The 26,588-nt window shown below is 40.2% G+C and overlaps 1 protein-coding gene across 1 annotated transcript in view; it reads left to right on the forward strand.

Moving 5' to 3' along the window:
• The window catches only part of sh3rf3 (SH3 domain containing ring finger 3), a 167,305-nt gene that overhangs the window by 110,851 nt on the left and 29,866 nt on the right, over positions 1–26,588 (forward strand). The window contains exons 3-4 of the mRNA XM_088609007.1: positions 9,585–9,680; positions 25,320–25,646. Of these exons, the coding sequence (XP_088465133.1) occupies positions 9,585–9,680; positions 25,320–25,646 (423 nt within the window). The remainder of the gene's footprint in view (positions 1–9,584; positions 9,681–25,319; positions 25,647–26,588) is intronic.

The following is a 26,588-nucleotide window of genomic DNA, read 5'->3' on the forward strand; positions in this document are numbered from 1 at the left end:
TTGACATGGTAATTTAAAATTGGGATAGAGTGTGACGCATGCAGAATGACGATGCAGTGTTTAGTCCTGCTGCCTCACACCTCTTGAGTCCCAGGTTCGATTCTCTCCTGGGTTGCCTTCTGTGTGGAGTTTGCATGTCCTTCCCATGTCCACCTTGGTGTCTCAGTACCCAGTTTTCTCCCACTGGCCGGGTCAGTGGGATTCTTTAAATTGTCTGCCTGTGTGCGTGTGTGCCCTGCAATGGACTGCTAGCCCATCCAAGGTATAGTCCAGTGCTTGCCAGGAATAAGGATCTTTACAATACAAGATGTATGGATGAAGTTTGATGAGCCTAAAATTATTTCATACAGCATGTTTTGAACTTGGAAGCACTAGAATCTGGCTGGTGATTTTCTGGGGGTTGCTCTTATCAAGCTCTATTTATACAGACACTCAAGGAGCTTGACAAGATAACTTTCCACAGAGTTTTTTTCAGTTTTTATTGAGGTCTTCTGTAAATTTATTTTTTTCTTCACTGGGTTTGAAGAGCCAGAATATGTTTAACCGATTTGTGAAGCTTTTTAAATTTATCTCATGAACTTGAGCATTAAAGTGTGTAAATCAGAAAAGGGTTTCTTACTTGGGGGCAAAGATACTGAAACCTGTTTGCCGTACTTTTAATATAGCCTAGTAGTTTACTTAAGATTTACAAAAATCTTAAAGCATTCAAAAAAGTTGCATTTGAGCAAAAAAAAAACTCACCGTTATTGTTGTCCCCATTGTATAAAAAACACTGAAGGGAAACATATTTCATATCACTGAGCGGTCTTAGGTCTCTCTTCTGCGTTACTTTTCCTGTCCAGTCCCCCGTTGGCTGTATTAAGCTTTCCTGAGTTGTGAGTATGTAATGCTCTACACAGCCCTGAAGACAGATCAAAGAGTCTCAAAGCCAAAGATCATCTAGATGGGACTGTTTCAGTGCCCTCACTCTACAGGACTGACTAAGGCAGGGGGATTCCCTATAAGAACTGGCCGGTCTCGGGCACTGTTGGCTTCTCTGCCTGCACAGCTGGGGCTGGGGGGGCGTCCGCGAGAAGGAGGTTGAATTCTGGCTGGGGCAGGTCTCGCACGCCAATCCAGGAAACAGCTGTACTCTTTACCACGGAGGTGCTCATTAGTGATTCCTGCTGGCAGCCGCTGTTGCTTGAGTTACTGTCCGTGTAGTTTCCAGCAGCTTCACTTATAATGTAGGTCATGGCCTGGAGACGTGGAGCTAACAGCTTTCAAGACAGTGGGATCTAGGCTGTGCTTGAAAATGACTGATCAGGGAAGCTCCAATATTCCAATGAAACCAATTAAATGGCGCATCTAGGATAGCGAGGGTGAACATTTTCAGCAGAGAACACCATTTTAATTGCTTCGATTGCCAGCTGAATCAGTTCTGTGTTGCTTGAAAACTGAAAGTGCTTTTTCTCCTCAAAATGGTTTGCAAAGGTGCCCATGACGGGACGAGAGAGTGGAAGTTTTGACTTTGCTCCTTGTGTCCTGTCTTGTTCCGCAGGCTGGTTTCTGTCGTTTACCTGTTAGACTGTCAGAAAACAAGATGAGGAAGAAGTAAGTTCAAGCTTTTAGCTGGTGCAACATTTCTCAAAATTACCATCTGGCTAAATGTAGAAGGCAGTTGCAGACTTAATTTTCCAATTCCTGTGTTTTACCTTGGATTTTGTGGTTATATATATAAATAGGTACTTTTTGCGTGCCCACTTTTGTAATACGGTAGGGTGCTACTAAAATGGAAACAAATCCATTTTCAATGTGATTTCCTTTTGCCCCATAGGCAATGAGGTGGGTCTTGTCCTGGTTATATTTTCTTCCACACAAGTTCTTAATCACAGATTAACTGGTTTCATTTTCCAGTTTGGTGCATATTTTAAATTTTATTTTGACTCTTGAAAGGTCAAAAGGGATTTGTAAAATGTATTAATCCTGGTTTAGATTTTAAGAATTGCCCTCATTCAGGTGTGTTGACTACAATGTGTCAGTGGGATGTGGACGTGTCTGATACAGTGTCGTCCCCACTGTAAGAGCTGTTTAGTCGGACATAATGGCTGACAAGTTGAGGAGAAGCTCCATATAGTTCTGTGCTGAAGCTGTTAAAAACATTACCCTTGGAGCCAGGTATTTTGTGACTCTTGTTACTGACTGAAGAAACCAGTTGATTAAAAATCTAAACCAGGAAGCAGAACAGTGAGGCCATAGGTTGGAGGTGTAGGTTGCTTCTCAGATCTCAGAGCTGCATTTCAGAGATGCATTTTCACCTGGAAATGAAAAACCCACAAGCTCAGTGTTCCTCCAAGGACCAGGGCTGGGAACCACTTGACTACCTTGTGAAAAGTTAGGTGGTCACGCTGAGCTCCAACCACATCCCAGCTCTGTGCACTCTGATTCCTCCTCTGCTTGAGTCATTTCCAGAGGAAGAATTACTGTTTCCACCTTGAGACCTGATCTCATTACAACTCAATTAGGAGATCAGCATGTTTAATTAAACACAGTCCCTTGCATGACACTGCTTACCAGACTGATAAAGTGATATACCAAGGAATTTAAAAGACGTTTTCATTTTAGTCCACAGTTCAGTGTAATATTGAAGATGGTCCTGAATGTCATAAATTCACTTAGAAAAATCTTACAGTGTGGCATTGCATACACAAGATGAAATCTGATGAAATGTTTTTAATAATAGAACATGTGTGGCTACAGATACGCCCTTATATTAAAACTATTTAATTGTCTAAATATAGCCCTTAACAGATGCATGAACTGTTTTCATAGAGTTATGCAGCACAGAGCACTAGGCCTGAAAGTTTCACATGTCCTAGGAATAAGATGGCAGATAACCTGCAGAATTTCAACATGTGGAGCACTGATGTTAGAAAACACTGTAACACCCCCATTTTTATAAATCGGGGATCCAGGTGGATGATGCGGTATGCGCAACTAGAAACATAATTATTTTTTTGAAAAACAGGTTGCAGATCTCCAAGTGACCTTCACATCGGTTTCAGCAAAATAAAGCAAGTGATTTCACACACTTAAAAAGTCAAGAATGTTTTAAAAACACATTGAAATATGGTAAGTATTCCATCTCCAAATACTGATACAACATGTATGTGTTCTTCTCCATCTGTTATGCATGAACTAAAAATGCTAACCAGATTGATCCCTCTGTGATTCCTCAGTGCAAGGGAGGTAGTAATCTTTTGCTGGTTCTGTGCCTAAATGATAAATTCAAGCTACAAGATTTCATTCTTCTCATACCAAATGACCACTATACTCATATACAGTTTGTCTAGTGATTTACAGGTAGGTAAAAAAATCTTTTCTGTTTTACAATACTAGTTGGATTATTCAAACTGATTTGCACGAATAATTTTTAAAAGGCACAAGAAACGAACGAGTTCTTCATTCTGCAATGTGTGCAGATTAAAGAATGTATCTGTAATCCCAGTGGGCAGGCTAGCCCCATTGGAGTAGGATTTAGTACAGGTCGTGCAGCACAGCGGTTAGCACTGCTGCCTTGCAGCGCTGGGGCCCTGGGTACAATTCCGTTTTGGGACCTGGGTTGCTGTCTGGAGTTTGTATGTTCTTCCTATGTTCATGTGGAATTCCTCTGGGTGCTCGGGTTTGCTCCCACAGTCCAAAGACAAACTGGCCCTGGTGTGAGTGTGTGCGTTTTGTGTCCGGTTGTGTGTGTCCTGAGTCAGGCATCCTGTCCAGAGTGTATCCTGCCTTGTCCCCATTGCTTGCTGGGAAAGGCTCCCCCATTACCCTGAATTGGATAAAGTTAAGAAAATGGGTAGATTGGCTGGAGTTTCTGATCACATCCTGTAGTCAAAGCAGTAGTCTCATTACAGTGTTAAGCAAACGGTCTAATACCAGAACTGGTTTCTGCAACAAGTGTTCAAAAACATTTTGCTTTACATTTTTTAGATTAACAAAATAGAATTTAATAATATGGCATCTTGGGACTGTCCAGGGGTTTTTTGTAGGAAACCTTTCAATTTTCAATTTGAAAAGGCCTGGAGCAGTTTCTCTGATCTATTATGCAAGTGGTTTCTTTAATTAAGTGATTTTCAGATCATTTGAAGATAAACTGGAATGCTTAGGGTATTTAAGACTGAGGGTTTAAAAGTTAGAGCAATTTAATAGTGTTTCTTGCATGCAAAATTTTAAAATGATAAAAGTTGAAAAAAATCATTTGTGTTTAAATTTCACAAAAACTGGGGGTAAAAGACTGAGCCTTAAACCTTTAAGTCAAATGGAGATGTCTTATGAAGTAATTCATCTACAGCGAACAAGTGGTGTCTTGGGGTGGAAGGTGAATTGGTTAATACTTACAAGTAGTAAAGAAGTCTTTCTTTTAAGGGCCTTTTTTATTCATTGGGAGCACAGATATGAAAATATTCTACTGTATAAGGCAGCAGTATAGACCTTCCCAGATAGAACATAAAAGTTTTTCTCCTTTAACAGTACTTACATTTCCAAATAAAGATGGGGGTATTTTACAACCACACATCTTTCACATTTTTTGTAAGCTCTTTCTTGTTCATTTTAATCTAGAGTTTTTGAAGTTTTTTGAAATTCTGGATACAGGATTTAAACATTTTCTAAAATCCAAGTGTGAAGTTTTACATAGAATAATGTTTCACAAACTAATCTTGTTTCATGACAGTGATAAACATTTCATCCATGTTATGAGAAATGGGTTTTTCAATGTTAGTCTAGTTAATACAGACACAATATATCTATGCTTTCTTTTTCAGATTTTTGAAAACCCAAGAGATCAGATTCGAATACGTATACCTGAAAAATTCTAATTATGCACTGCAGTGTCATAAACAAAGCATGAATTGCATTTCTTTTTATCCTGTTCCATATCTCTTTGAGGATGACAGTGATGTTGAGAGTGAATTAAGCAGTCAGTGAACCAATTCCCAGATACCCAGAGTTTTGGCATAATGTGTATAATTATATCTGAAATGAGAAATCACAAAGGAGTGATTGCTTTCATCATTTTACAACAGTTGAGACACTACCTTACTTTCCTTTCCACAAATACATTTCCAATAGAAAAAAGAGGCATATATTTGATCGCTCAATTGAGAATCTGGCACTTCAACACCTTATTTGTATTCCCAACTGTTCCATCTCGGCCTCAAAGTAAATAATTTGCTTTCCCCAGTTTATCTTGGCTTGTCTAGGCAGATAAAAAGACTATACGCTCTTGTGAGTCATTGGAATGCTCTTGTGCCACATTGGAAAGGAAACTTGCAAGACCACAGTCTCTGTTTTCTCTCATTATCACCCCCACACACACACAAAAATAGTATGGGTCATAGAAGTGCATTTTCTTCACTGAGCAGAATGAGGACACAGTGGGGAAAAAGCTGTTCTTCATTTTTAGGAGAATATTTCAGGGCTGTGAAGTGTTACATGTGAGATGCTGAACAGGAGTGAGTCCCAGGAGTACCTATAGCAGCAAAACATATTCCCCAAGCCTCCCTTTCTCCTGAAATCCCTTAACTGCAACAAATTCAAGTAATTATGAGGCACTGCTTGATTGTTTATGTGTATCGCCCACTGCTGTATAGCTAAAACAAAAAGAAAAAATGGATGTGCCAGTCTTTTCTGTATGACAGCTGAAGACAACTTATTAATAAAGAACTGTCCTTCTTCAGTCCTTTAAAGATCTACAGGGAGTGTACATCTTAACCAGAAGGAGAAGAATGATGTGCCTGGTTTGAAGTAGCGAAACGCAAAAAGTAGCTGCTGCTCAAGTATGCACAAATAACAATATCCATTATTTGTTCCAATTCCCCCTAACTTTGGAAAGGTCTGCAGGTTTTATATTGTAAGCTCTAAAATAACAGAGAATTTGCGATGTGTTACTTCAGCTCCAGTATATTCAAGCAACATGGCATGAAATGGAAGTCTGAGAGGAAAGATGAACTCTAGAAGAACTTCACTTTCAGAGTAACACAAAAGGCAGTTCAGGAACTGCGTATTATACCATTTAAATGAATAGTTTGAGCTTAGAATATGAAAAATAATGGAGAATGACAGCAGCTGTGGGTTTTCACAACAGAGGTATTAACGTTTATTTGTACTTGACTCTTCTGTTACAGACACACAGATCTTATTCCAGTGGAAAGTACATTGTAATCAACAAGAGGCCACTGACTAATGTTAGGGATTTTCAGGCAATATAATAGTCCTCAGATATTGTGCTGAAACCTTATCCAGTGCAGCCGTGCCAGGGGATTCTAACACTTTGAGATGGCTTTTGTTCTGAGGTAGGAGAGAATCAATACATTCCGAGTTCTCTTTCACGAAACAACCAGGAGTGCAGCATGAGAGCCATTTGCGTTGTTTGACGTTAATGATCTTTGGGGAGATGCCAGGAATGATCATCATTATCAACATTTAGACGGTGCACAAAAAAAGAGGTGATCTATAAGAAATAGACTTTGGGTGCAATTACACTGCAGTTAACTGTTTCACGACAGTTGTGTCCACAGACATGATATGGTCAAGTTGTTTGTTTTTATCTTGTGAGGGAAATGTGTATCAACTAAGATTCTTATGTTACCTGTTAGGTTTTTATCAGGTTGTTTTTGTCTGTTAGCAAACTCCTGCCTTTAAACTCCTGCCTTGTTCTCACTCTGTCTTGGCAGGAGCAACGATCTGTGCAGTCTTCTGTTTAAGAAGAGATGCCGATTCACGATGCCACTGTCGCACACACTGTTCTTATTAACGTCAGCCTTTGCATCACAGCTGTCATATTGATCTGGGTTTCAGGCGCAGAGCCGTGTTGAAATTGAGGAATTTTCTTGTATTCCTGTAGTATCCTTACCACAGACAATTGAGAAACCCTGACATCTCTCCATATGAGTGAGTCACAACCATGTCCTTCAAGTTGTATTCACGTAGACTTCCCCACGGGAGGGTAATTTAAGGAGGGAAGCACAGTTAAATCCCGGTGATCTACCTAGGTCTCAACGCTTAATGAGAAAAAACCTAGACAAAGGGCAGACAGTCTCTTTCCTGGATTTAACGTGTCATTTTCCTGCAGAATACCAGCATGCAGCTTATAGTCATCATTTAGCACTAGTCTTAGATTTGAACTTCGTGAAGGTAGGGCTGGGCGATAATTCGATAACGATAATTATCGCGATATAATTTTCCTCGATATAATTTTAACAAAAGTTTGATAAAAGTTTTATATATATGTTTATGCTTTGCGCATGATATGCGTGTGCGTGTTGCAGACCGGGCAGCTAACGTGGTGCTGTTTACCCACACGGTGGTGGCTGACAGGACTGTAGTTAGAGTTCAACTTCGGTAATTTGGAGATATTTTGGGTTTTTGTGATCAGACATAAAACAGAGCAGTGTGCACTGCAAACTGTACCGCAGATCTGTGCCAGGAAAGACAGGCAACACCACGAACCTATTTCACCATTTAAAACAACATCACCGTTAGAACACACAGAAAGTAAAAAATTACAGTCACAGACTAGTGTTGTTAGTGGAAGAGAACCATCTATAAGCACCAGGCCAGTATTCAGTGCGACTACACAGCAGCAAACCATAGTAGCATCATTTTCGAGCACCGTGCCTTACGACAAAAAAACGAAAAGACATGAAGACATCACAGATGCAGTTGCATATTGCATTGCAAAAGACACGCTTCCCATTAGCACTGTCGAAAATGAGGGATTCAAGAAGCTTATCAGAGTCCTTGACCCCAGATACGAGCTACCTGGTCGGAAACATTTTGCACTGACTGCACTTCCTGGGCTGTATGCAGAGTGTAGGGAGATGGTAGAGCGGCAGCTGCAAACGGTGCCATTCTTCGCCACTACTTCTGACATGATCCTTTAAAGCACTTTAAACTTTGCAGTCTGTCTGAGCCATCTTCTATGTGTGTTTTATCACACTGCAGTATTTAATGTTTCTGTTAAGATATTTATTTTGTAAATTTTACTCTTGCATATTTTGACATAAAAAAAGACTTGAATACTCTCTACCTCAGATGTGTTTAATGTTTCTGCTGTTTGGCAAGTGTTTGTTGTGTTCTTAAAATAAAGAGTTCTTTAATTTCCCAATTAACTGTCTGGTTTCTTCAACTTTCACTCAGGAGAAAAAATCTGCCTTTAAACCTGAAAGAAATAATGATTTGACATTTATCGTGATAATTATCGATATCGACTGATACAAACATTTTTATCGTGATAATGTTTTTGGCCATATCGCCCAGCCCTACCTGAGGGTCTCTAAGATCTACTGGGCACACCCAGATCTGAGAAGCTTTTGACACATAAAGAATGAGACAGTCAGTTGTACCTTATTCCTCTCTTGGGTACTTGAGACTACCACTAACAAAGAATTACAGCAGGAATTTCCAACCCTTGTCGTGGAGGTTTGCAAGGTCACCATTAACTTAATTTCTAAAGACATGAACCAATTCCATTTTGATCAATAAAAGAGGTGATTTGTTAAATTAAGTAATTTAGAGATAATTTAGGACTAAAACAGAAGCACTCTTCAGCCCTTATGGACCAGAGTTGTCTTGATCGAGCAGATGACTTGCTGTGACTCATCAATAGCCATTAATAGGTAACCTACAAGACTAATTGGATTGGGCTCCCTAGCACAAGGTTTGGAGATCTCTGATTCAGGGTGACCTACAAGACTAACTAGACTGATGCTCTCCAGGAGAAGGGATGGCGACCTCTGACTTACAATATTGTTAATTGAATTTTGCCCAGCAGATGTGCCTATGATGTAGCACTAAGTAAATAATCTTGTAGTCTGTTATCACAGTGCATCAAAAGTCATCATCAGTCAACCACTGATCAAATGCATAATTCTGTTTTGCATTATTATTCTCATTTGATTCGTGCTTAATGAAAACGGCAACATATAATTACTGTGCATATTATGTGCAATTAATGGGCATTATATTAATTATGTTATTGTGGTCATAATATTCAGTGAAGGAATTAAAAGTTATTACCCTAAACAAATTATTGCACAAAGTGAATTACATTAAGAAAATGCTTTAATAAATGCAGACCTTGACACAAGTAATGAAAAGGCTTAAATTCATTTCTGTTATATGATTAACTGTCTCAGGAGAACATTTTCTGATTTGGTATTTGAAGTGTTTCTTTGTGAACAGCATTTTTGTGTCCTTTATTCTGTGGGTCTTTAGAAATGTTATTTGATATGCAATACAAAAAGAGTGTGATACAAAAATACAATAATTTATCACTCTTAACAACAATAGCAACTCTGCGCTCAGGCTCAGCCTATAACTAAAGTCTTAAGTCTTTTGTGAGTTACAAGAACAGTTGGTATGAGAGTATAATGACAGTCAGTACTTTCTTAATGCCGTTCAAACCTTGGCACATTGCTGTTCAATTTTAGGTTATTAAAAACGTTGTCATACATGAGAGGAAAACTTTAAATATAGTAATCAAAAGCATAAGAAACAGTAGAAAATGTAAGCATTCACACTCCTTTCTTTTTTCCCCACTTAAGGATGAAATTCTGACTGTGATCAGGAGAGTGGACGACAACTGGGCAGAGGGAATGTTGGGAGATAAAATTGGGATCTTCCCTATTTTGTATGTAGAGGTAAGTGTCTGAGCCCTCTTGTTCATTTGCTGATTCATGCCTTAGCTTAAATGAAATAGCATCTCATCTAAGAATATGCTGCTTTATTCTTAAACTCATCCTGTGTGTTTCCTCATTACATCCGACTACAGTGTCTTGGCATCTCATAAACATCAAAAGGTCTATTAACTTGCATCTTGACCTCATAACATTTGTAAAGCACATCCAATAAACGTCTAATAAATAAAGAAAGTCCTGTTGTAAAAAAAAAAAGATGCTATCTGACCACTCAGGATTTTGATACCAGACTACTTAAAGTGTTACCCATAAAATATGTTTTCCTCTTCAGCGGAACTAAGTTAAACCTTGTGTATATATATTGATGGAAAAAAAAAACTGTCAGAAGAGCAGTTTTGTCATAAAGAACTGCATTAAACATATTTTATATTGATTTACCCCAGCAGCTGTGATTAAGCCTGTAGAGTTGCCTTTGCAAGGTCAGTCCCTAAAGGGTGAGGTAATAGGAAGGACATGCTTCAGCAGATCAGTGAGATCAAAGCCGAGGTCCTGTGGCAGCTCTCAATTATGATTTCTGAATTTAAGGCACTCCAGACAAATGAGCTGTCAGATCGCTGCTAACCAAAATAAAAAGGAAGAGATTCGCAAAAAAAAGTCCTTTTTTTCCTGACCGCCCTTCTTCATATACCATTTCTGTTCTTTAAAGGCTGTTAACCTTTCGGAATCCTGCAGGAAAGAAAGCAAGGGCTATGTTAGGAGAGCTCTTGTGAGGATATTGCAGTACGTGTTGATAATAAGATAATTAATTGCATTTATAAAGCTCTTTTCATCCTGAAGGATCCCAGTTAGGATATATAAGAAGGGATAACAGTCACATAGGAGATTCATGACAATCATTACGCTCCAGGAGCCTCACTGCTCAGCAGAGCAGGTGGAGGAATGAGAAACTGCTTCACCGACTGAATTAACGGGGAGCTTTAGGGAGGCCAGATTGTTGAGCCGCAGAGAGGAATTTAACTAGGACACTGAGTTTAACCTCTGTTCTCTTTTGAGCTGTGGCATGGGGGGTTCATAAACACGGGCAGGACCTCGGATAAACATCTTATCTGAGGGGTGGTACCAACTACAGCAGTGTCTTCAGTCCCCAGAATGGAACTTTGGTTTGGAAATTGTGGTGTGGAGGGAAGAGCACCACCTGCTGGTCCACTGACACCACTGACACCAGCAACCTAGTTTTCCTTAAAGGACTTGCATCCCAGTATTGACCAGGCCCAGTCTTGCTGAGTTGCTGTTATGTAATGAGATCAGGCTACGAGATGGTGATGCTCCTGTCATTTGTTTTAACATTTTAAAAAAAAGAAGTACATACAGTATCAGATATTTTGAAAATGAGGACAAATGTGGCATCATGATGTCTGGGTGGCCACTGTTGAGAAAAAGAGCCCGTGTCCTCTGGTTCTCTAGACCTCTGAAGAGAGGGGCTTGAAATTGTGCAGTTTCTCTATCTGCTGAGTAGTGGACGTGACGAACTGTGGATTGGTGGTAAGACCTCCAGGAAAGCTGTGTAGGAAGTGAAGGATCAATGAAGGCTGATCTGCTGAAGCCTCCCATCATGTGTTATTACTTATACAGTATATAGAAGAGGTCTGAAACTCGGCCGACTGGGTTTTCAGGAAGCTTTTGGAAAAATCCCAGAAGTCACTGGTTATATTTTTCCAGTAGATGACCAAGAGCTTTGATATAGCCAAGAAATAAAAACAGCAAGCGAATTTGCCCTCGTCACTTCTATGGAACACGTGCCTAAATGTGACCCTTAAATCTAAAATAAAATAGTTAAATTTGACACTTTCACTTTCACTTTGTCTCTGCTTATTCCCTGTGAGTTGCTTGTTCAATTGAGCAGAAAAACCTTGTCGTTTTTTCCTGCTTAGAATAAATCTCACAAAATCATCTTGTGTATTTTGGGTTAGTGTTTTAATACTTCTGTAAAACCGTAAATACATATCCTCACCTTTTGAAGACTTCCATTGTCTCCTTTTGAGAATGTTTAATTCCTCACTGACCTTCATCGACATACCTTTAAATAATAGCTTTGAAAAGAGCTTAGTGTTCCAATTTGCTGTCAGGCACATTTCAAAGTGCCATTTGTGTGCTTTTAGAAAAAAAAAGGGTTGAGCAAGTGACATACATAATTAATATAGATTATGGAGACAAATTACAATTGATCATGCCACGTACGAAACACTGAGGTCAGGCCTGGTAACGTAAGGATTTAATTACATATTGGACTTGATCATGTTAAGAATAGCTCTAATCCTACCAAAAAGGAGCATCTGCTTTTGACAGTTTTGGCCTTTGGGTTCACATGTTAACAGGAGAAGAAGAGAGAGAACAGGGGGGGATTAAGGACCGTACGAAAGGAGGCATTAATAATTAACCCTCTCCCATTATTCTGTAGTTCTTTCTGACACAGCCATGAGGCAATTTGTAATGGTTTGCAAAACATATGAATCAGCATCCAATTAGATCGTCTGAAAGTGGAATAATGCCAATCTGAGGAGGGGGCAGTGGGCGTGGGTTTTTGTAGTTCCAGAGAGACGTGACCGTGTATCTTAATGGGCTGATCTGGGTGGTAGTGTAACAGAGCTCAAGCTGGTGTGCAGTGGTGGAGAGAGGCCACTCCATTAGTGCAGGTCTATCCCAGCTGGGGCCTGCATAAGGAGCATCCTTCTAGCTGCTCTCATCTCTTTCTTTGATATCCTTTTTAGGAGTCACAGCGGATTAAAGGCAACAGGACAGGGCATTGTTTCTTATTCAGTTTAGAGTCCCGGACAGGTATTTTATCAGTGATTGAGCGTCTTAGGGCATTGGGGACTTTCTGTTCTTGTGCATTGCTGACTGTGTTACTGTAATATTTTACAGTAAAATATTAAACTTTTTCTGGTTTCAAAGTTGTTGATCCCACATCAGGTCTGTGGAGCTGTATTATCAGTTGCTGGTTAATCCAGCTTGCTAGGCCATTTTTAAGTGGGTGTTTGTTATCTGTCAGACCACTTAATAAAACTCTCGTTTCCTAGTAACTGTACCCTGTCTGGGTGACAAAAGGTGTAGCAGTGTGCTTGTAAAGGGTCATTTGCATTGTTTCCATGTTGTAATTAAATTTAAACGTGGCTGATTAATCGTTGGCAAATTACATATTATGGTACGTCTCAATAATACAAATATCAAAGCCAAAGAGAATCGAAAGCTTCCAGCAAAGTTTTCCCTTTTTTTCTTCTCGGTAGTTCTATTAAAACGCCATTTAGAGCAATTAGCCAGGTGGTTGCACAAAGTGATTATATAGTGGCGACCCAGTGAATCTTTGAATCCGAGTTCTCGCTGTACCTTATTCAAGCCCATTAAAATTCCACATGTGCAACTTCGGGCTGCGTCGTTAACTTTTCAGCTGCATTTAATCAGTTCATACACCCCTGAAGCATATTCAGCAATCCAGAAGAAGGTTTCAAGCAGGTGAGCCCATTCTTTTATAGCATATAATCTTTCAAAGTACCTTCAAGAAGAACTCGTACAGATGGGCACAATTCAAATTCGCCAACAGCTAAGAAGATGCAGCACTGTGTGCCTTGAACCCTGCTCACCCTGCATGAATTAACACATGAAAATGATTTCAAAACTTGGCTGGCGTGAATGCCAATCTATCACTTTAAATGCAGCAGTGCTCCCTCCCTGAGCTCCTTAGCATTTTATAGGTGAGTTGAAAATACTCAGGAGATAAAGCCATGAAAGCAGGTCTAATTTTGACCACCAGTGTATTCAACTAAGCCATTAGGAGGTCAAATTGAATGAAAATGTGAAGTCCTTTGGTTCTGCAGAGCCAAGAAGGCATTGAATATGTGGAACTCAAGCTCAGTTATATGCATACCATGGATTTTAGAGAACCTTTTGGCCAAAAGTATTGCTTTTCCTGAAAAACAGCAGACATATGTTGAAAAAACAGAAATAAAAATAATTGGGAGAAGCTGATACAGTACATAACACCACATACATGCTGCAAAATCAATTGCTAGACATCAAACCTTTGAAAATCTTTTTACTGTCCAGGATGATAGTTCTGATAGTTCTTTCAGGACTGGCACATCTGTGTAGCTCAAACTTTTGTTAGAGCTTGCCTTTATATTTTTCACATGTAAAGGTTTTAAAAACCCATAGCACTTATTAATAGATATCTGTTTAAAAGAAATCTGAAACATAAGGTGCCAATATGCTAGAGTACACATTTCTGTGAGCCCAGTAAAATTCTGCTGTGAAATTACTTGACTGATACTGTGTATCAGCCCAAAACAACATCTTCTGACCACTCAGCCAGATCCCAGTGGTGATTGCTTGGATTAAATTTCCTTGTGCTATACAAATCTCGTTGAAATATTATTTTCCTTATCCCCAGTTCCCGTCAGCTAAATTTTATCTTCACAGTTTTTAACAACCCAGAAGAATAATACTTTCTCCCAGTGTATTATAAGATAGACTGTACTAAATCCCACTGTACAATAGCACAGAGCACTGCAGGATTTAAATGACTGTTCAAAAAGAGTTTCCCAGTTTTTCTACATTTATGCAACTGATGTTTAAGTATTTTGTACAATCACTTATATAATACTGCAAGTCAAAGCCAGCTGATACTTCTGTGTTCGTCAAATTGTATGTTTGGAGTTCTCTTATAATTACTCTCTCACTTGATAAAGACCAGGAAGCACAGCTATAAAGTCTTATGTCATATATGCTTACTAGTCAAAATATTAGAAACCGGCTTGATCTGCACATCTTTACAGGAGTGATCTATCCTGTCCAAAGTCAAGCATGTGGTATGTCCTTTAATTCTTTCTGGCTTTGGTCCCAACCAGACATTTTTTTGTGCAGTCATCTGAGAAAGAAAGCTGATGTAAGTACCCCACAGAGGCTTGTGCAATCTCCCAGGAGGGGCAGTCATGAGTCCTGGGCCTGGCCTTCCTTTGTGAATGCCCGTCTGAGCATTCTTCATTAATTTTAATGCTCACTTGACTACAAAATCCCGTCTGTCTGGGAGTGGTAGATGGAGGTCCATTAAATGTCAGTAGGTAGCGTTCAGTATGGAATTTAGCAAGGGCGGTGAGCTTTAACGCCTCTACTTTTTTTGAGTTGTGCCACAGGTTCATTAATAAAAAGTAGTAAGGACACTAACATCCCTAACATTATGAACAGTTCCCTGGGATCTTTAATGTCTATTCATCCAAATGACAGCACACCTCCCCCAAAGTCACCCTACTGCTGCACTAGTTTGGAAATTTGCAGAAGAAAGAGCGACACCTACTGGTTTAGCAGCACTGCTTACAGCAGCACCCTGGTTTTCCTTGCTAGTCTTCCATCCCAGTATTGACCAAGTCCAGCCCAGTTTATCAAGATCAGGCTAGCAGGTGTTAAAGCTGCTGTCAACTCCCTATATACAGTATGTATGTGCCTTCCCGTACATTAAAATTTCTTAATTCCTGGGAGGATTTGTTGATCAATACTTAAAGACATTAAGGTACACATTCAGCTCCTCTGAGCCACTCAGTAAAGAGAGAGTGAGTGAAATGTCATAAAGAAATAAGGAATTGCAATGGAATGGCACTCAGCTAAAAGCACTACACAGATAAGTGTTTGTTTCTAAAGACGGACTTTCCTGTATACATGGAAAATATAGTGTTCTGTCTTGTGAAGTGGAGGTGTCTTGGTAAAAAAACAAAGAATTGTATACATATTAACTTGGTCAGGGATTACAGATTTTGTCTTCAGGGTTTCTTATTGTAAGGTGATGTCCCTTTAAAACCTGCCTTTAACCTATTTGGTTTCCCAGTAGAAAACACTTAGAATCTGGTCATTTCTAAATGAGGCCAGCTGCTTGTCACTTTACATCATGTCTACTGAGAGTTTTGCCTCGTCAAGCTCTCCAGCACAGGTGACACTGATTACTCATTCCAGAGCCCATTTAACTCGCATTTCAGTCCTGCTGTTCGCCACCTGACATTTTCACCAGTTGCTGAATGAAACATCCTTATCCAAATGTTTTTCAACAGAAAAGCAATATAAGAACTGTATGTAGTGTCCAATAGTCACAGATATATTTATTTTTATTAGTGTAATAAAACTCCCTGTACCCAAAATGTAATGAATATGTTTTGATAACTTATCTAATGAAGAGATGGTGACTGTAAACTGCAGATAAGTCACTGAATACGTGGAACGCTACAGATAATATACCTTTTAATACAGTGTTCACTTTTGTGCTTCCCAGTTAAACTTTAAACAATGACACAGGACATTAAAAAAATATTTATATACCTACATATAAACATATATTTTCATGTTCTGAAGATATGTATTGCCCATTAAAGCTTTGTGTCATTTCCACATGTGCAAAATTAAGACAGTACTGTTAAGAATATAAACATATTTTAAAGGCTTGGGGATTAGATAAACTTTGCTTTCCGTTGCCAATGAAAGAATATCTCCTTGACCTATGTTAATTCCATTACATATTCAGTTTAAAAGTTCACCATTGCTTTAATTAGACCCCATGTGAACTCTCTTCATTGGAAAAGTCAGAAGACCCACAGGGGATAAGCCCAGATCAGGGAGAGGGAGAGTTATGCGAGAGTTCTGCAGGGCGTTTCAAGAAAGGGAAACTTCTTGACATTTTTATTATAAATGCTTAAAAGTTTTGGAAAGCAAATGTAAACTCCTGAATGAGGTAAACGCTGGGTAATGAGATTTACTTATATCAATATATCAACATCAGAGTGGGTTATTCTTCCCTTAATGAAAGGAAAAAGCTTCAGTTTTGTATGTTTTTTTTCTTCTAATGAGCACCTGTAATGTAACTCAGGTCACCTGCAACACCTCAAACTGTTGAACTCAAATTTGAAAGAATCTTAATATCAAACCAGCAAACATATGGCGAGGATGGGCCTTTCTGTAAGAAGGAAGATGTACTGAAATTAGAATGTCAGTATAAGATCACTTTATTGGCCATATACAATTTCTTGCATTTGGAATTTGTCTTTTTGCATACCCCAACTTGCTCTCCATGAGACACAGACAGGGAGAGAAGCTTGGGGTCAGAGCGCAGGGTCAGCCATTTATACAGCGCCCCTGGAGCAGTTGGGGTTAAGGGCCCTGCTCAGGGGCCCAACAGAGTAGGATTCCTCTGCCTGTCGCAGGATACGAACCGGCAACCTTCCAGCCACAAGCACAGATCCTTAGCCCCAGAGACACCGCACCGCCCGTAAAGTGCCTCCCAGTAGTTTTTTCCATGACTTTATCTGCTGTTGTCAGCACAAGCTCACAGATCTCACCTGCGTGTTCTGTCCCCTCTCCATGAATAAATCTTCAAAGGGAAATAAAATGATTCCAGCACCATTTTAGGTCAAACTAACTTACAGGGCTGTAATAGCACAATTTGTGCCAACTGAAGCCTACATTCTAGCATCTTTCTTGTGTATTTGGAATCGTTTCTGTTTTCTTTCATTCATTTTTTTTTATTTCCCATATCTCGGCACAGCTGCCTCTGCGGAGGAGGCTTGCAGTTATCATAGTTAAGCTGTCAAATGAGATGGATGGTTCCACAATTGAGCACTGATAATTGCAAGGCACCCGAAGGAACAGAGGGCTGCTTCATTCACAATAATCCTGTTAATACTGAGAGATGCAACAAATTCAGTGGCTGGTCTGATAAGGGGGTACTTCCTTGCACATAATCACACCCTGTTGAGGAGAGACTAACGAAGAGGGCAGTTTATGAGCGGATCCAGTTATCGACAGGATTTCGAAATGATTGGATAGCCATGCAAGCGAGGAACCTGATCACTTACCTGAGTAAAACTGCAAAGGCAAGTTTTTTTTTTTAAAGAAAAGTTCCATCCCAGGTCTACGTCCTCTGAATGCCGCTGAATGTATTTCTGACACTTAATATTTCCCTGTCAACAGTCAAATAGCATTCAGGACTGCCATCAGTGGTTTATATTATGTGATTATACATGGCTTATCTCATGCAATTTGCATATCATTTGAATTACAAAAGACACTAAATGTTTCCAAGGCATCATCTGTGTTGTGTCTTCTTGTCAGGTAATAGGTTGCCATCTCTTGTCGAATTGAAAGCATGTGAAAGCGACTAGTGTTCAAGCTAACCCATATAGGGTGAATTAATCGACTCTGATTTGCATATCATTTGCATCTCATTAAAACTGTAATCAACATGGTAATTCTTTGTGACAAACATTACATCTGGAGCTTTGAAAGTCTTCTGATTTGCTGCCAACTTTCGCTTATTCATGTAGCCTCTTTGGATGTTGCAATTGAAGTTATTGACAAAACTTTGAAAGCGAACTCTTTGAGTTTGTTTAATATTTACATATAGTGGTGGATCTCCTTGTGGAACTGGGGGAAGGGACTGCAGGGACAAAGCACCTGATACAAAAGGCCTCCGACAGGAAAGTGGAAAGACTCCAACGTGTGCAAACAGTTCAGTGATTGCTGATTGCAGGCAATTGCTATTTTCATGGAATGAGTTTTCACATAGTGCTGCGTTTGTACTATATATAAGGCTCTAGTGGCCTGCGGTCTCAAAAAGGGGCCGCAGTTACACCCAGCCTACCACTAGTGACTGCTATACAGCATCTAATTATTTGTAAATAGCCACACTAGCGGTGATTGAGTTTAATGGCTAATTGATCAAGCGTTTAGAATTTCACATTCTCACAGGGGAGCGGTATGTCAAGAGCAAGCATGGTTCCTGTGGTAGCTAGGGATTTGGGAATGCTGGTTTTCCTGGTGTGTGTGTGTGTGTGTGTGTGTGTGTGTGTGAGAGAGACCTGAAAAGACACACACTTATGGCTCCCAGAATTCTCTATGTGGCTATTGTCAGTTGTTGTGTGTGCAGGTCCTGGGGACTGCCCTGGTTGAGGCTACAGCCATGAGGGTGTTTGTGCATCACTTTTTGTCACTAGTCAGACGAGAGTGGTTAGAGGTCAGAAGACCAGTGATTTAAGGAGTCTCTTTCTGGGAGGTGCTGTAAAGTTGATATTTTACTACAGGTTTTGGTTCTAGGTAGAAAGGAGCTAGCTATCCTACAGTGTTAGACAGTGATGTCTAAATAATGTTTTACCCATGAGAAAGGTGCTTCAGCTAAATTGCTCCACGTAATATGCCTAGCTGTATTTAAGCTGTATAAATGGGTGCAAATGTAAGCTGTTTTGGATAAAAGCATCGGTCAAATTAGTAACAGTCAGAGCTCAAAAGAGTTTTCTTCTGTTTGTTTTTTTTTGGCTGTGTTAAAAATCCTAATTTCTTACAGCTTTCAGCATTCTTCCTGGACCTTTGTCTTCAGGTTGATCTGGGATGTTTGCTGTGAGTGTATTCCTGAAGCCATGCTACCAGAGACGGGGATATTCCACACTCTGAAAGAAGTGAAAAACACCTATCCCAGAAATAACAAGAATGCTTGAGAGAAATTTTCTGCTCCCTCAACACAAGGGCATATGGGAAGAGTGGACTAAAAAAATAAAATAGTCCTGCACATTCAGATGATAAAAGGCACAAAGTGACAGAGATCTTGGCAGGTGGATACGGACTCTCCATTAAGGAAATCAAATGTTTCGGCAACAGAAGCAGATGAGCATCATATGATATGTCTTATTCTTCAGGCAGGGGAATTTAGTCATGGCTGTAATGTAAGTGCCTGTAATTGAGAGTCTACAGGCCAGCTCAAGACTGCATATCCTGTGTGGATAACTTTTGGTTTGTTCTTTCAAAGTTATTATGCTTTTTGAGTGATGGTTCATCTCTTTTGGGTTCATACCAGATTTAATTCCCCAGAAAAAATTCCTAAGATTCACAGTAATTTTTCCCAAAGCTTGGCTTCAGGGCTAGCTGCCTTCAGGAACCCAGGACTGATGCACGCAGACAGGGCTGCCCTGGCACCCTACAATTGAGGCTTACCAGAGATCAGGCTCTCTACTCATAAGGCCCTTTGCACCATGCTTTGAGTTTACTGCAGTGAGTTTTTAGAAAGAGGGGAGAAATCCTTCCAAGTGCAAATTAGAAACCATTTTTAAAGGGACTCTTCAATTTAGTGTCAAGGAAGATTGTGAACACGTTGCAACCTCGAAGTGTTTTTTTTCGTATTGAGAAGCAAATAGAGGAAGATATCTCACATGGCAGGTAGTGCTTTATGGATATGGCCAGAGGCATAATTAATACTTCTGCATGCAGTGATTATCTGCACAGCACGATTGACAAGTGGTTACAGCCACGCATTTGTACACACCAGTGAAGAAGGCCTGGCGATGAGAATGGAAAGCCATGAACCTCAGAACAAATGTGCAGATAAAGAACTAAAATCCAAAGATCTACATGTAACATGTTAACAGTAGCTTCATTACAAGCATGGCCACTTCTCCCCCATTTAGTGCTTTCATCCTTGTGTATAAATATTTCTTATAGCCACTTTATAAACATATACAGTAGCAGATCATCCCAGAACATGCAGATGCTAGTGTAAGCAGGCTGGTGGGAATCTAGGCTTGGCACATGCGTCTTTAACAAGCCTTAGTACTTCCAACTCTGCCTACACTTGTCTCATTTTACAGCACAGGGTCCCACAGCAAAGTGACAGATGAATAAGCTGCCTTGTCTTGGCAGACGTACGTCTGTTTTGGCTGCTCTACCATGAGGCCCTCAGAGAATGGCCCGTTAGGGAACACCTGGCACTTTCTCAGAACAAGAAAGCCTACAGGCTCATTTTATCCGTAGCAAGCCACTGCAAAGAGGAAAACTGGAAAGTTCGGTCCAGACTGCCAAGTGAGTATGTGGGTAAATGGTAAAAAAAAACACTGTTTTCCTGTTGAAGTTTCTCGATCCTCTGAAGCTACAGGAGGGTTAGGTTTTCCAGAGTTATGGTGAACAAGGTAGCCCCCTCTTGCATAATTCAGAAAATGTGGTCATTAAGGCCCCTCTGTCAAAGTTGGTGTTTTTAGTAAGAGCTAGTTAAAGCCAACAGAATACAACTGGAGATTGAAATGCTTAGCTTGCTGTACATTTTATCTTTCACAACATAGGGTGTCAGGCACGTTTCACACGAATCCATGTTCTAAACATGCAAAAGTTTATTCCTTGCTGAAGAGAGAAGAAAAGAAACGCAACGTTTTGGCAGCGGAGCCCTCTTCGGGTATGTTCTAAACATTAAGTGAGATTTGTCCCTTGTCTATATACTGTATGAAGATTCAGAGAAATTGCTGTTGTTTTCCTGAGTAGTACTTGAATTGTTTGGAAAGAGAAAAGTTGTATCAAAATCCGTATGATGTGGTGCATCAGTTTGTTTAAATGGGGCATGCCCACAGCAAAACAGCCTTCCGGGCAGACGTGTGAGCAGATTTAGAAAGTGAATTAGCTGATTATGTTAATGATCATGTCTTGAGGCGTTCTGCATCTTCCGTTATTTCCAGCTCTAGTGGAGCGCTCTGTGTTTTGTTTCTTTGCTGTATGTTGTTTTGGTATGATTTGTCTTTAAATGTGCGCCTATTGTTTATCCGGTAACACTTTAGACTGGCAAAAGCCGTTTTAAACATTTTAGAAATTAAATATGTTACTAAAGTGTTAATAGAGATGTAAATGTCATAAACAACCTCTGCTGTAGATTAATTGCAAGTTGGTAACAAAGCCCTAATTCTGACCATATCTGGAATCACCCCCCTACCCCTAACCTTAGGCATCTGTGCAGAAGATAGCTTGTTCCATCCATGATACTTTATAAATGCATGAACATCTGCTGATTTAATTATAAACTGCAATTATGCATCCCTAACTTCACAGTTCCAAATTGAAAGCTGTAACATGTGAGAGTGATTAGGATGATACCTAAATGCACATTTGCAGTAGTTGTTGGAATGCATTAGTAACTCATATCTGCATACTGTAAGTGCAGTTTGTTCTCTACTCTGGGAATGTGTACATGGCCTAGATAAAGGTCATTATTACCATCCCATGGAACCTATACTGTATGTGTCAATTACCAGGTTAATGGATTCCTATTTCTGCTCTCAGGAGGCCCCATGTCTGTAAGGAACCTTTTCTCACTAAGCTACATATTCCCAACCAAAGAGAAACTGTCTTCGGCATGTCCGGGGAAGTATTTAGTTCTTTTAATACTATAGTAGAAGGTAAAATTCATTAGCATTGGCGGCAATTTTGAAAGTTTAAAGTTAAAGTACACATTTCTAGGGACAGTTTTTAAGGACACCCTTAAATGCCCATTGAACATGATCTTTTTTTCACCCTGCATCTTTCAGGCAGGTTAAAATGTGCATGAATGAAATCTGATAATAAGAAAGAGTGTCACTTTTAGAATTTTTATTGTCTATCACTGTAAGATCTGGGATTGATCTAAAAAAATCCAGGAAGAATAGGTTGTAATTGAAATAAGAGCATTGCAGATCCTCTTGGACTAAACGAGTAATTTAAGTTGATTTATAGTCTGATATCAGTTTTTGCAAATGATGTGCGGTACTTTTGATATGAGAATTTAAAGTAGTGTGATAATTTGCAAAGTAGTTGTTCTGTCCAAGCGTGGGAGGTAACAAGCTGTGGACAGTGTGACATGGCTGCCACACCACATCATTACTATGGATAGAATAGGGAAGGATGCCTGTGTGTGTGATGAATGCATGAATAAGCAAGGACTTAACTCTGACAACTGATAGAGAGGTAAGCCAGCAAATAATCTGCCAGACAACATTTCTTCTTGTTGTTTTACGAACATTGAAATTGTGAGTATGACAGCTTTAGGAAGAGGCATTCATTACACAGCATGTTGGCTCCAATACTTTTTTCCTCACTCTTGTTTTCCTGCTGTTGTGTTTTGTTGCATGCAGTAAGCAAACATGTTCCACCCCCTTCCCCTGGATTGTTGTTAGAAGGTTGCAAGTGAGCCGGGGCCTAAGCCAGCAGACGCAGACACAGCAGAAAAGGCAGGAATGCACCCACTGTGGAATGCCAGTCCATTGCAAGGCGTGCAGATGGCAAATCAGAGATGCCAGATGACATAAACAATGTGTCTTTGGACTATGGAGGACATCAGAGTACTAGAGAAAACCCAAACCTGCAGTCTCCGCAAAGAGTTTGAGCACAGGATCTTAAAGTTGTGAAGTGACAGTGCGACTCATTGAACCACTGTACTACCTGAACCTCATTGGCTGTTTTTTTTTAAATAATCAGTTTCCGTGTTGAAAGATAGATAATTATTCCAACCATAGAGATCACCTGATTCTTTGAAAAGAAGGGTTGTTTTTCACTAGCATGACTACACTAATTTCTTTTTGATAGCAGCATTCATTTACTTCATGATTTGTTAAATGGCTGGGTGTGAGCTGTTCCTTAGTTGCTGTATAAGCAAACTGCTGCAGATTGGTGGCTTTATAGATGGAGTCTCGCAGTAAACTGGGGCTGTACAGTATGTCACCCAAGATATAAAGCCCAAACTGCAAGTGTATCTCTTATGCAGTCTATGACATTTTTGTAGTTTGCTTTTGGTTTCTCACCTTGAATCAAAGTCAAATGTACATTTCAAAGCAATAAAGTATGTTGATTTTGTGATAAGCATTTTTTATTTAATTTTCTCTCCCAGCAACTAATACAAAATGTAAACAGATTATCATTAGAGATATTGTGCCCAAGTTGATATGAAAGTAACTGTGTCAATGTATGTCTTGATGTTTGGCCCAGCTGTTCTTAAAAGGTTATTATTATTCTGTGTTTTTTTTTTTGTAATTGAAAACAAAGTGCCTTCAGTCTTCTACAGTTGTTGATTTAGTATTTCTTTTCCAGACCACTGTAATAAAACCCCTGTCTTAAGGGTCTTTAAGGGTTTTGGCTGGATTTAGAAGTATATAGTTAGTCCCTGGTTTACTAATACAGGGAGTGATTCTGTGTTATATTGGATTCCGTCTGTAAGTCAAGCACATTAGTAGAATCCCAGGTGAATGTTACTTCTGCCCTCACTGTAAGCACATCTTACTAACTGAAACATTCAAAGAGTAATATAACTGTCCTAACAATTTTGTGTGCAACCATATCAAATAAGAAAATGCGCCTTTTAAATTAGGCATAAAGAAGATAGCGTGGGAGCACTTTGTTTGACAAAAAATGTTGTTCCATTCTTTTGTAGGAAGCTGTTCAGTATTGTAATGTCTTAAGCTGAGTGTAAATGCAAGTGAGTGAGAATTAAACATGAATCCTCTGGGCTCCCTGTGTTCCTGATAAAACTGAGATGCACAATGACTAAGAGACAAGCTGATGTGCTTCTCAACTACCAGGTTATTCATTTCAATATGACAGAGCATATTGTTGGTTTTACACTGATAATTAGGTTATGCAGAGGATTTCAAGTCCTATTTATAGTACAAACAGATCTTTGAAAGGAGCTGTGTATATTTTTGCTAATGCAGTGTAATCCAGAACACTTGGGATTTTTTTTGAGTGGCGAAGGTGTGCTTGTTATGCAGAAAATCATTTTGCATGGTTGTTCATAATCTTCCTTCTCTGATGTGGAACCAGTACTGCTTTTATATGATTTGTTTTTTATGTAAAAATGTATTTGGGTGCTAATGTGCACTTAGAATATAAAAGGATTTCATACCATAGTCTTAACACTGCTTTTTTTTTCCTGAGGCTCAAGTCCAGAATTTCCATCATCCTATGATAATCCCACTCTTTTTGAAATGTTATCCATCTCCTTTCACAATATCAGTTTCTGGTTAAATTGCAGAATTAACCCAACCAACTGTAACTAACATCTGTATTGTGAATGTCTTTGGCTGCTACAAAAGTTGCCAGAATACATGCCTTGATATTGGGAGTGAGCCTTGAATCACATAGTTGTGGGAGAGCTGGTCATGCAGTTGGTGAATTCAACAGTGAAGTGTCTTTGTTAGCGATTGTGCTGAGACCTGCAGAGGTCCAGGGCTTTTGCACTGCTCTTGTGACATCCTGACTCCAGCCCACTCACACCTCAGCCAGCAGCCATATCACCCTGCAGCTCACAACTGGCAACCCTCTGAAGCTCAGCAGGTGTGAGCCTGGTCAGTACCTGGATGGGAGACCTTCTGGGAAAGCTAAGGATGTTGGTGGAAGTGTGGTTAGTGGGACCAGTAGGGTGCGCTCACCCAGTGGGTCCTAATGCCATCCTTGGGATGAGACGTAAAAACCGAGGTCCTGACTGTCTGTGGTGATGAAAAAATCCCAGGGCCTTTCTCGAAAAGAGTAGGGGTGTTACGCTGGAGTCCTCATCAAATTTCCCATTGGCCTTTACCAATCATGGCCTCCTAATAATCCCATCTATGAATTGGCTTCATCTCTCTGTTCTCCTCCCCACTGATAGCTGATGTGTGGTGAGTGTACTGGCACACTATGGCTGCCGTCGCATCATCCTGATGGGGCTGCACATTGGTGTTGGTGGAGGGGGGTCCCCATTACCTGTAAAGCTTTGAGTGGAGTGATCAGAAAAGCATCAGAAATGTAAGTATGAGGAATTACGAATTTGTAATATTGTTATTACCTCTCTCCCCCACTCAGCTCAACGAGACAGCCAAGCAGCTGATCGAGATGGACAAGCCCTGCCCCACCCCAGCGCCCCCTGCTGGCCCCTGCCCCTCGGGAGCCAGCACCACCCTCAACGGCACGGGCGCGGTCAGCGCCATCCACCGCCGCGCCGATGGGAAGAAGAATGCCAAGAAGCGGCACTCCTTCACCGCGCTCAGCATGACCCAGCGCGCCGGCCAGGCCCTCAACAACCGCCACTCCATGGAGATCAGCGCGCCCATGCTCATCAGCTCCAGCGACCCCCGGGCCGCCGCCCGAATCGGAGACTGCCCGCACCTGTCCTCGAGCGCCCCCGCCCAGGTTAGCATGGCGCGTCCTGCTTCAGATCTGCTTCACTTATGGTGTCCTTGTACCCTGGGCATCCTCACAAGACACATGGCTAGATGCTTTTTAGGATTTAGTAGCATGCTAATTGTTCTTAGATGAGCTAGCCATTAATGTTACAGACTTTAACAGTGGGCTATAAGCATGTGCCAAATCTGGATCTTTTGGTCCTCCTGCTTTGTCTTCTGTTGGTGTTACTGTCTTTCTTCGACAGAGAGATCCATCCATCCATTTTCTAATCACGTCAACCAATTCAGAGTCACAGGGGATCCTATCCCAGCAAGCAACAGGAGCAAGGCAGGATACACCCTGGACAGGACGCCAGTCCACCACAGACTACTCAGAGACACAGACACACAACTTGCATCAGGGCCAATTTATGTTACATGCTCTAGATCTGTTCTTCTTTCTCCGCACCTAGACTGATGCTCAAAACAAGAAATGTGGTGAAATACTTCTTTAAACGTGGTAGAATTTTAATTGTTTTGCCAGATTAATTATTCTTAACAGCACAAGATACGTAACTAGATGCTTTTTAAAATTTAGTAGAATGCTAATTGTGCTAGCATTTCCTTTGGCATTTAAAACAGTTAATATTAGAGGCTATTACAGTGAGCTGTAAGCATTTGCCAAATCTTGAACTTTTGGTCTTGCTTCTACTTTGTCTTCTGTTACTGTTAACATTTTTCGTCAACATTGGCATATTCAGCTTAACTGTTGTTAAGTGAAAGAAGAGCTTTGAAGTCATGTCTTATTAAATTAAAAATAGCGTTCAAAACAATAATGCCAACTGCTGTGACTACTAATCTTTGGGTGCATACTGTAGATAGCATCCCTCTGTGTTTTGCATCAGTCTTTTGCACATTTTCATTAGACAATAATTCCAGTGAAGTTTTACCTACAGTAGGTCTGATGAGT

Source organism: Lepisosteus platostomus, chromosome 2 (genome assembly GCF_059453375.1).
Source record: "Lepisosteus platostomus isolate fLepPlt1 chromosome 2, fLepPlt1.hap1, whole genome shotgun sequence".
NCBI classification, from domain to species: Eukaryota; Metazoa; Chordata; class Actinopteri; order Semionotiformes; family Lepisosteidae; genus Lepisosteus; species Lepisosteus platostomus.